We start from the raw sequence: 12,056 nt of genomic DNA, 5'->3' as shown, positions 1-12,056 counted from the left end.
TGTGTTATCAGAGGGCAGGTAGTGCTGCAGGTCATCCATCTGTCTCCCTACCTGTGTTATCAGAGAGCAGGTAGTGCTGCAGGTCATCCAGTCTGTCTCTCTACCTGTGTTATCAGAGAGCAGGTAGTGCTGCAGGTCATCCATCCGTCTCCCTACCTGTGTTATCAGAGGGCAGGTAGTGCTGCAGGTCATCCAGTCTGTCTCTGAGAGCATCATCCAGTGACGAACAGAAGATCTGGACACAGGGTGTCAGGGCCTGAGTCTTCATGGCCAGGCCGCTCCGGTGCTGTGGCCCCCGTTGGGATACACTGACCCAGGCCGCGTCGCTCAGTAGGTCCCCCTGGGCCTCGGACCACAGGAAGGAGGCCACGTCTGCCTCGTAGAGAGCACCTCGGCTGGGGAGGGGAGGGCTGGAGCCTGGTGGACCGGGGCCTGGTGGGGTGGGCTGGCCCTCTAGATCTCGAAGGGCAGAGGAGAGGAGCTGTCTGCAGCGGGTGGAGATAGTCTCTGTACCCTCCTGGGTGATCGCCTGGGGGAAGAGAAATGGAGAAAGAGGGGGAGATGGAGAAGGGGAGAGATAGAAAGGAGGGAGGAAGATGGAAGGGGGGGTGGGGGTAGAAAAGGAGATGTGAGAGGAAACAGACAGATACAGTGAGCAGATTACAACTATTCTGTAGAGGAGAGTTAGTTTACTAGACAGCTAGAAGACAGAAGTCAGCTGTAGTTACTAGCTAGTTAAATCAGCAGGTTAAACCTGTTGTCCTGTTTCTAAAGGTCCCCCACTGTCTGAATGGGAACAGATCAATGTAATGAGAGGAGCAGGCTGTATAGAATACACATGACAAGAGAATAACATTAACAACAACAGCTAAACTGTCAGCGCTCGTTACTATTTTATAACATGGACACAGACTGGTCCTAGTCCTAGACTGAAAAGCCTGGTCAACAGAGATTCTCCATAGAAGGTGCTACTTCCTCCAGGACTAAAGTCGTGTACCACACACTTCCTTCCAAGCGTCCACAATCAAAGCCTGGGGACGAGGCCTGGGTCTCGTTAATCTAAACCTAGATTAATACTAGCCTTAATCTGTGTCCTGGAAACGGGACCTGAGAGTTACCTGCAGGCGTTGGAGGAAGAGTTGCTGTAGGAAGTCCTCCCACAGCGCTAGGGGGCGCTCTAACAGCCGCTGGCAGATGAAGCTCCAGTGTTGACTGATGGAGTCGGTGGAGAGGAGGTCCCACACAGCATCTCTGATGGAGGCTAGGCCCTTCAGACTGTTCACATAGACCAGCAGACTGCTGACACCATTACAGATGTCCTCCTTACAGCTGGGAGAAATAATACAACATGATAACAACCCTAACCAGACTGCTGACTCTGTTACAGCTGGGAGAAATAATACAACATGATAACAACCCTAACCAGACTGCTGACTCTGTTACAGCTGGGAGAAATAATACAACATGATAACAACCCTAACCAGACTGCTGACTCTGTTACAGCTGGGAGAAATAATACAACATGATAACAACCCTAACCAGGCTGCTGACTCTGTTACAGCTGGGAGAAATAATACAACATGATAACAACCCTAACCAGACTGCTGACTCTGTTACAGCTGGGAGAAATAATACAACATGATAACAACCCTAACCAGGCTGCTGACTCTGTTACAGCTGGGAGAAATAATACAACATGATAACAACCCTAACCAGGCTGCTGACTCTGTTACAGCTGGGAGAAATAATACAACATGATAACAACCCTAACCAGGCTGCTGACTCTGTTACAGCTGGGAGAAATAATACAACATGATAACAACCCTAACCAGACTGCTGACTCTGTTACAGCTGGGAGAAATAATACAACATGATAACAACCCTAACCAGACTGCTGACTCTGTTACAGCTGGGAGAAATAATACAACATGATAACAACCCTAACCAGGCTGCTGACTCTGTTACAGCTGGGAGAAATAATACAACATGATAACAACCCTAACCAGGCTGCTGACTCTGTTACAGCTGGGAGAAATAATACAACATGATAACAACCCTAACCAGACTGCTGACTCTGTTACAGCTGGGAGAAATAATACAACATGATAACAACCCTAACCAGACTGCTGACTCTGTTACAGCTGGGAGAAATAATACAACATGATAACAACCCTAACCAGGCTGCTGACTCTGTTACAGCTGGGAGAAATAATACAACATGATAACAACCCTAACCAGACTGCTGACTCTGTTACAGCTGGGAGAAATAATACAACATGATAACAACCCTAACCAGGCTGCTGACTCTGTTACAGCTGGGAGAAATAATACAACATGATAACAACCCTAACCAGGCTGCTGACTCTGTTACAGCTGGGAGAAATAATACAACATGATAACAACCCTAACCAGACTGCTGACTCTGTTACAGCTGGGAGAAATAATACAACATGATAACAACCCTAACCAGACTGCTGACTCTGTTACAGCTGGGAGAAATAATACAACATGATAACAACCCTAACCAGGCTGCTGACTCTGTTACAGCTGGGAGAAATAATACAACATGATAACAACCCTAACCAGGCTGCTGACTCTGTTACAGCTGGGAGAAATAATACAACATGATAACAACCCTAACCAGACTGCTGACTCTGTTACAGCTGGGAGAAATAATACAACATGATAACAACCCTAACCAGGCTGCTGACTCTGTTACAGCTGGGAGAAATAATACAACATGATAACAACCCTAACCAGACTGCTGACTCTGTTACAGCTGGGAGAAATAATACAACATGATAACAACCCTAACCAGACTGCTGACTCTGTTACAGCTGGGAGAAATAATACAACATGATAACAACCCTAACCAGACTGCTGACTCTGTTATAGACGTCCTCCTTCCAGCTGGGATGAGAATGAAAAGATGAGTTATAGAGTCTGACTGAATGACAAATCACCTTCTTTCCCTCCATCTACACGTTCACGCGTGCCTCTGTCATATTCTCAAGTGTCCCAAAGCTGAGGGAGCCAAAAATATGGAGGGTGTAGGGGCTAATTAGACCCGCCGATAGTCACTTCCACCGAGTCTGCCGGCTTCAGAGTGAAGTGAAATCCCATAAGGCACAGCGCTATTTTGGAGTTTTGCGGAATTTTACACAAAAGAATGGAGGACCTAATTATATGCCACCCGTATTTGTTTATGTGGGATTTTGGGACTGGACACGAGTAAAATATGAAATACCTCCCGAATGAAATGTCTAACTCCCCACACTCTTGGGAATTGGCCTACATGGAGAGGGCTAAATTCATATGCTCCTTACAGAATAAATATGGAACGCATAAAGTATGCATAACCAAGGTAGCAATTAAAAGGGAACAGTTAGGAGGTTATGGGAAAATGATTAGACTAAAGGTGAGGACACAACAGTTCACCTGAGACAAGACTGAATCCAAACATTACACTGTTGATTTCATGTGTATTTTACATTTACTTTTAGCCACATTTGTAGAAAATGAAATCTGAGAATCCTCATTCAGTAACATGATAATGTTCCTGGGAAATGTGATGGAGGTGCATGGGTTTGAGTTTGAGGACTAACCGGTGTCTCCAAGGGGCAGCACACCTCTCCAAAGTGTTCACAGTTCCTAAGTCATTTCAATGAAGTCTTCAACTACAAGGTGCTTTATTTCATCTCTCCTCTCTGTGCCGTTGAGGAAGTAGAGCAAGCACACTTGTAGTTGTTTTGTTAGGAACACAACCCTGCATCCCCGCCATCATACTATTACTGTTGTTGTTTACACAATCTAAAAACACTCTGTTGTCAATCGCCATCTGGGTCAGGTGGGCATCACTTGAAAACTTGTTCTATTGTCAACATGACAAGTTAAGTTATAAAATAATGTTAAGCTTTCACAAGGCAATTCAGGGAAACTGATGGTAATTTTGGTGCATTTATAATGGAGTCATGAGTACATTAATATCTGTGGTCCGCGGCACATTCTCTTCACAACACAACCAACACGGGCTCATTGTGTTCATGACAACCCAGCGTACCAGGCTCATTGTGTTCAGGACAACCCAGCGTACCAGGCTCATTGTGTTCATGACAACCCAGCGTACCAGGCTCATTGTGTTCATGACAACCCAGCGTACCAGGCTCATTGTGTTCATGACAACCCAGCGTACCAGGCTCATTGTGTTCATGACAACCCAGCGTACCAGGCTCATTGTGTTCATGACAACCCAGCGTACCAGGCTCATTGTGTTCATGACAACCCAGCGTACCAGGCTCATTGTGTTCATGACAACCCAGCGTACCAGGCTCATTGTGTTCAGGACAACCCAGCGTACCAGGCTCATTGTGTTCAGGACAACCCAGCGTACCAGGCTCATTGTGTTCAGGACAACCCAGCGTACCAGGCTCATTGTGTTCATGACAACCCAGCGTATCAGGCTCATTGTGTTCATGACAACCCAGCGTACCAGGCTCATTGTGTTCAGGACAACCCAGCGTACCAGGCTCATTGTGTTCAGGACAACCCAGCGTACCAGGCTCATTGTGTTCAGGACAACCCAGCGTACCAGGCTCATTGTGTTCATGACAACCCAGCGTACCAGGCTCATTGTGTTCAGGACAACCCAGCGTACCAGGCTCATTGTGTTCATGACAACCCAGCGTATCAGGCTCATTGTGTTCAGGACAACCCAGCGTACCAGGCTCATTGTGTTCAGGACAACCCAGCGTATCAGGCTCATTGTGTTCATGTATAGCATGTTACTGTACAGCCACTGAGCTCTGACATCATGTATAGCATGTTACTGTACAGCCACTGAGCTCTGACATCATGTATAGCATGTTACTGTACAGCCACTGAGCTCTGACATCATGTATAGCATGTTACTGTACAGCCACTGAGCTCTGACGTCATGTATAGCATGTTACTGTACAGCCACTGAGCTCTGACGTCATGTATAGCATGTTACTGTACAGCCACTGAGCTCTGACGTCATGTATAGCATGTTACTGTACAGCCACTGAGCTCTGACGTCATGTATAGCATGTTACTGTACAGCCACTGAGCTCTGACGTCATGTATAGCATGTTACTGTACAGCCACTGAGCTCTGACGTCATGTATAGCATGTTACTGTACAGCCACTGAGCTCTGACATGTATAGCATGTTACTGTACAGCCACTGAGCTCTGACATCATGTATAGCATGTTACTGTACAGCCACTGAGCTCTGATGTCATGTATAACATGTTACTGTACAGCCACTGAGGTCTGGCATCATGTATAGCATGTTACTGTACAGCCACTGAGCTCTGATGTCATGTATAACATGTTACTGTACAGCCACTGAGGTCTGGCATCATGTATAGCATGTTACTGTACAGCCACTGAGCTCTGACGTCATGTATAGCATGTTACTGTACAGCCACTGAGCTCTGACATCATGTATAGCATGTTACTGTACAGCCACTGAGCTCTGACGTCATGTATAGCATGTTACTGTACAGCCACTGAGCTCTGACGTCATGTATAGCATGTTACTGTACAGCCACTGAGCTCTGACGTCATGTATAGCATGTTACTGTACAGCCACTGAGCTCTGACATCATGTATAGCATGTTACTGTACAGCCACTGAGCTCTGATGTCATGTATAGCATGTTACTGTACAGCCACTGAGCTCTGACATCATGTATAGCATGTTACTGTACAGCCACTGAGCTCTGACGTCATGTATAGCATGTTACTGTACAGCCACTGAGCTCTGACATCATGTATAACATGTTACTGTACAGCCACTGAGCTCTGACATCATGTATAGCATGTTACTGTACAGCCACTGAGCTCTGACATCATGTATAGCATGTTACTGTACAGCCACTGAGCTCTGACGTCATGTATAACATGTTACTGTACAGCCACTGAGCTCTGACGTCATGTATAACATGTTACTGTACAGCCACTGAGCTCTGACGTCATGTATAGCATGTTACTGTACAGCCACTGAGCTCTGATGTCATGTATAGCATGTTACTGTACAGCCACTGAGCTCTGACGTCATGTATAACATGTTACTGTACAGCCACTGAGCTCTGACGTCATGTATAACATGTTACTGTACAGCCACTGAGCTCTGACATCATGTATAGCATGTTACTGTACAGCCACTGAGCTCTGACGTCATGTATAGCATGTTACTGTACAGCCACTGAGCTCTGACATCATGTATAGCATGTTACTGTACAGCCACTGAGCTCTGACGTCATGTATAGCATGTTACTGTACAGCCACTGAGCTCTGACATCATGTATAGCATGTTACTGTACAGCCACTGAGCTCTGACGTCATGTATAGCATGTTACTGTACAGCCACTGAGCTCTGACATCATGTATAGCATGTTACTGTACAGCCACTGAGCTCTGACGTCATGTATAACATGTTACTGTACAGCCACTGAGCTCTGACGTCATGTATAGCATGTTACTGTACAGCCACTGAGCTCTGACATCATGTATAGCATGTTACTGTACAGCCACTGAGCTCTGACATCATGTATAGCATGTTACTGTACAGCCACTGTGTTCCAGTTTAGGGGTTATTCAGTGTTGAAATCTGCCATGTTTAACCCCCTATACGGGTAGGAGTGTAAAGCGCTACCTGTTACTGAGGTTTATAATGACAGGGGATTTGTTCATTTGACTTCAGGCTTGTTTTATTATTTAAAAGTGAAACATGAATGACATCATTCAAGTCAGGAGCGTGTCCTCAAGTTGAAGGGTTTACCAACTCCCTAACCACTCTCTGGAAGTCACATATTTCAACCTGTGTGCCCTGATCGCGTCTGGTGTGGATGGACAAACATCAACATGCAGACCCACACGCGCGCGCCCCCCTTCTAGTCAGCATGGGAGAGTTCCATTTTGGTTCATTTGGTTCCCAGAGCAGATAGTTCCAGGTTCTTCAGGAACTTTTCTGGTCCCAGATCAGACTCTCCTTACTAATGGTATTCTAATTCTACAGCTGACTATGATCGATATTGAATATCAGTTGTTGAAATTAAGGGCATTGATTGGCTGAAATATGGCAGCTGTTTCTATATGCATTTAAAAGGTATTGATTGGCTGAAATATGGCAGCTGTTTCTATATGCATTTAAAAGGTATTGATTGGCTGAAATATGGCAGCTGTTTCTATATGCAAAGTAAAGGGCATTGATTGGCTGAAATATGGCAGCTGTTTCTATATGCAAAGTAAAGGGCATTGATTGGATGATGTCTTACGTGTTTATCCACTGCTGTAGGGTGTCTCTGAGCTGCTCTCTCTGGATTGGCTGAGCCAGGGTTCTGAGGGCGGGCTGGAACTCAGCGATGGAGGAGGGGAGGTACTTGAACCAGCTTCCTGTACTCACCTCCTCCTGAAGGACACGCCTCCCTTTACCTGGACAACAGGGGACAGACAACAGGGGACACAGGTGGGACCGGAAGGACAGATTACCAGAGATGTCAACAGTTCTATAATTAAGCAATAAGGCACAAGGGGGTGTGGTGTATTGGCCATATACCACAAACCCCCGAGGTGCCTTAATGCTATTATAAACTGGTTACCAACAAACATCTAACAGTAAACAAGTATTTTTGTGTCTTTACAATATACCCATGGTATATTGTTGGATATACACACAGCTGAAACACTGATTCAGATCATCAGCATCCAGGACTCAAACTCCTCGGTTTATAATTGGTATTAAATTCTCCTGTGTTGAAAGTCAATATCCCTCAGAGAGGATTTGATAGGTGTATGTAACATGGCGAAAATTCTACCCGGCCAATCAAAAGGTCAAAGTAGAGCTGTTACCATGTTGCTTATACAATCTTATATAACACGCGTATATAATCTTATCAAAGTTAGGGGCTCCAGATCAGTTTGGGACTAACATGGGATGAAAGTAGGTTAGGCCGTCATTGTAAATAAGAATTTGTTCTTAACTGACTTGCCTAGTTAAATAAAGGTTAAATAAAAAGTAAATAAATAAAAAGTACTTTTTCTTCAAGCATTTCTTGCAAGGTATCATAGGTAATGTACCTGTAGGTGTGGTGGAGGTGACGTTCTCCAGAGTGGTGAAGAGGAGGCCGGAGCTCAGCCCTCCGTCCCCCAGCCGGGGACTCCCTTCTGGGGCTACGTAGAAGACAGCGTAGGCCTGGTACAGAGTGGTCACCAGCAGCTCTACCAGGCTACACACCTGGGCCTTAATACCAGCACCTGGGACACACAGACATGGCTGTCAACCTGAACCACACATCAAAACATCACACCAGTCCACTGAACAGAGATGAGGAAATGAAATGGTTCTCCAAACAATCCCAGCATGATGAAAGTGTGACAACATGGCATGTTGACTTATAGTACAAGTGTCAAGGCTGTAACACCATGTTGAGGCTTCGCCTGTTGACTAGCTGAGATTATCTTGTGTTACGTAAGATGAGATGTGTGTTGTATTGTGTTGTATTGTATTGTGTAGGATGTTGTATTGTGTTGTATTGTGTAGGATGTTGTATTGTCTTGTATTAGATGCGCTATTGTGTATTGTGTCGTGTAGGATGTTGTATTATGTTGTGTTGTATTGTGTTGAATGTTGCGTTTTGTGTTGTATTGTGTAGGATGTTGTGTTGCGTATTGTGTTGTATTGTATGTTGTGTATTGTGTTGTATTGTGTTGGATGTTGTGTATTGTGTTGTATGTTGTGTATTGTGTAGGATGTTGTGTATTGTGTTGTATAGTGTAGGATGTTGTGTATTGTGTTGGATGTTGTGTATTGTGTAGGATGTTGTGTATTGTGTTGGATGTTGTGTATTGTGTAGGATGTTGTGTATTGCGTTGTATTGTGTAGGATGTTGTGTATTGTGTTGTATTGTGTACGATGTTGTGTATTGTGTTGGATGTTGTGTATTGTGTAGGATGTTGTGATTTGCGTTGTATTGTGTAGGATGTTGTGTATTGTGTTGTATTGTGTACGATGTTGTGTATTGTGTTGGATGTTGTGTATTGTGTAGGATGTTGTGTATTGCGTTGTATAATGTAGGATGTTGTGTATTGTGTTGTATAGTGTAGGATGTTGTGTATTGTGTTGTATTGTGTTGGATGTTGTGTATTGTGTTGTATAGTGTAGGATGTTGTGTATTGTGTTGTATAGTGTAGGATGTTGTGTATTGTGTTGTATAGTGTAGGATGTTGTGTATTGTGTTGTATAGTGTAGGATGTTGTGTATTGTGTTGTATTGTGTAGGATGTTGTGTATTGTGTTGTATAGTGTAGGATGTTGTGTATTGCGTTGTATTGTGTAGGATGTATGTGTGGTATTGTATTGTGATACAGTGGTATATACTAGTACCATGTTGTGGCTGGTTGAGCAGCTGTTGAATAGAGGCCTTCCTAGCCAGGAGGAAGTCAGCCAGAGCCTGACGTGGAGAGCTGTCCTCTAGGAGCATGGTGGACACTAGGGCCTCAGCGATGGCTTGGTCGGACACCGCCCGACCACGCAGGACTGACTTACTGTCCAGCAAAATGGTGGACCTGGGAGGGGGGTAGAAGAGAGAGAGACATGCATTATTTTTTTGTTTTAGCTCAGCAGGATTTTGGGAGCACTGTGCAACTAGGAAAATAATTTCCCAGATAATAACTGTTGTAATGAAAAAGGCTTCAGTGTTTCAGAGTTCCCTGGAGAAGAAAGTGAAGATTCATTAGGGTCATGGTGGCACCATTACTACAGTGAAAACATATTGGTTCTAGCCCAACCAGGTCAAAAGATCTGACCCATTACTACAGTGAAAACATCTTGGTTCTAACCCAACCAGGTCAAAAGATCTGACCCATTACTACAGAGAAAACATCTTGGTTCTAACCCAACCAGGTCAAAAAATCTGACCCATTACTACAGTGAAAACATCTTGGTTCTAGCCCAACCAGGTCAAAAGATCTGACCCATTACTACAGTGAAAACATCTTGGTTCTAACCCAACCAGGTCAAAAGATCTGACCCATTACTACAGAGAAAACATCTTGGTTCTAACCCAACCAGGTCAAAAGATCTGACCCATTACTACAGTGAAAACATATTGGTTCTAACCCAACCAGGTCAAAAGATCTGACCCATTACTACAGTGAAAACATATTGGTTCTAGCCCAACCAGGTCAAAAGATCTGACCATATTACCAGGGCAATATTTTTATCTTCCTATAGAGGATGCCATTTTACATTCATAAACCATGTCGTGGGCTGATCTAAAACGACTGGCGCATCATTAACCATTTGTTTACACTTTGTTCAGTCATGTTACCTCATTGGCCAGCTAGTTAACAACCTGGTAACTTTACCATTGTCTCCAAACATTTGGGGCACAGAAAGAGAGGGACAGCTTCTTCAGGAGATCAATGATCAAAGCAGCAATGAATGAATGACAGATCTCTTGCTTGTCATCATCACAAACCTGACGTTTTTAAAGAGACAGTGGACCATTTTCAATGTAATGCATCTCAATAGGAAAATAGTGCTTTTACACAATGTAGAAACCTAATATTCAAAAAATGACTAATTTTAATGACAGGTATTCGTATCAACATTTTATAATATGATAATAAACTGTCTTTACAGTGTTACATATTAGTGTCTAGGACTCAACATGGGCTTCAGGAATACATAGAATCCATATAGGACCAATATAGGCTGTATCTGAATCAATTTAAAACATATTTTCTGGTGCACCTAAATTGATTGTGTTGCTCCTAAATTGATTGTGGTGCTCCTAAATTGATTGTGGTGCTCCTAGCCCTGCTCGGTAGGCTCTTCAATTTCAAAGAAAATCCAGATTTGATAATCGGCTCCCTCATCCAAAATTACATCACGAAGACATTCACCTGAAGTGTCCAGCAGCAGCCACCTGCCTGACCAGGATGGGGAAGCGAGCGAGGACGGGGCTGTACTGTGGTCCTCCAGCCTCCAGGTGGAGCTGTCTGTGCAGGTGGCAGCAGAGCAGGTAGAGCTGGGTGGCCTGCAGCAAAGAGGGTGGTAAACCAGGGAGAGGCTATAAGGGCTTTTCTGACTAGCATCCCATTGACAGCCCGACTACCCAAACTATAACACTGACCCTAACCTAATTTTAACCAATTCTGAAATTAAATATTGGTTGGCTGGTCAGGAGTGTGCATTAAACCAAGAGTTAGCTCGTTAGCATTAGCCATGCTCTATGATGTGGGTTTACATACATCATTGATCATTGGCCATGCCCAGCAGACGACGGCTAAGTATGCCATGTCTTCCTATGGGAAATGCTAACAGTCCACTGTCTTAGTAATAAGTGTCTTTGCCTGCAGGTACTGAGAGGCCTCCATGGAACTCCAGATCCTCTCTGGGATCTCCAGCAGCAGCTTGATCTGAGAAGCCATGGTGTAGAACTTCTCCTGGGACTGCCTCTGGACCTGGTGTGGAGAGAGAGAGAGAGAGATTATAAACACATACAGACAGAGAGTATCACAGGGATACACCATGGTGTGGGACTGCCTCTGGACCTGGTGTGGCGCGAGAGAGAGAGAGAGAGAGAGAGTTTCTAAACACATACAGACAGAGAGTATCACAGGGATAGACCGTGGTGTGGGACTGCCTCTGGACCTGGTGTGGCGAGAGAGAGAGAGAGAGAGAGAGAGAGAGTTTCTAAACACATACAGACAGAGAGTATCACAGGGATAGACCGTGGTGTGGGACTGCCTCTGGACCTGGTGTGGCGAGAGAGAGAGAGAGAGAGAGAGAGAGAGAGAGAGAGAGAGAGAGAGAGAGAGTTTCTAAACACATACAGACAGAGAGTATCACAGGGATAGACCGTGGTGTAGAACTTCTCCTGGGACTTGATGGGAGAGCTGGTCTAAGACAGGCTACATTACATACATAAGAAAAGGGACAGGCAGAGAGACAATCACACAGAGATATAGGGTGTAGATATTGAAACCCACACAGATATACCCATCATTGACATATACCATTCATCTCA

At 44.6% G+C, this 12,056-nt stretch overlaps 1 protein-coding gene across 2 annotated transcripts in view; it reads right to left on the bottom strand.

Moving 5' to 3' along the window:
- LOC106601947 (conserved oligomeric Golgi complex subunit 1) overlaps positions 1-12,056 on the bottom strand; it is a 34,900-nt gene that overhangs the window by 22,323 nt on the left and 521 nt on the right. For both annotated transcript variants that reach the window (XM_045715832.2, XM_045715831.2), the window contains exons 2-8: positions 11,380-11,490; positions 10,930-11,063; positions 9,407-9,588; positions 8,102-8,278; positions 7,300-7,456; positions 1,119-1,329; positions 157-529 (exon numbers count right to left, since the gene is read on the bottom strand). In XM_045715832.2, coding sequence (XP_045571788.2) covers positions 157-529; positions 1,119-1,329; positions 7,300-7,456; positions 8,102-8,278; positions 9,407-9,588; positions 10,930-11,063; positions 11,380-11,490 — 1,345 coding nt within the window. The remainder of the gene's footprint in view (positions 1-156; positions 530-1,118; positions 1,330-7,299; positions 7,457-8,101; positions 8,279-9,406; positions 9,589-10,929; positions 11,064-11,379; positions 11,491-12,056) is intronic.

Source organism: Salmo salar, chromosome 03 (genome assembly GCF_965601325.2).
Source record: "Salmo salar chromosome 03, fSalSal1, whole genome shotgun sequence".
Taxonomy (NCBI): Eukaryota; Metazoa; Chordata; class Actinopteri; order Salmoniformes; family Salmonidae; genus Salmo; species Salmo salar.
This window is presented reverse-complemented; position numbering and strand designations above follow the sequence as displayed.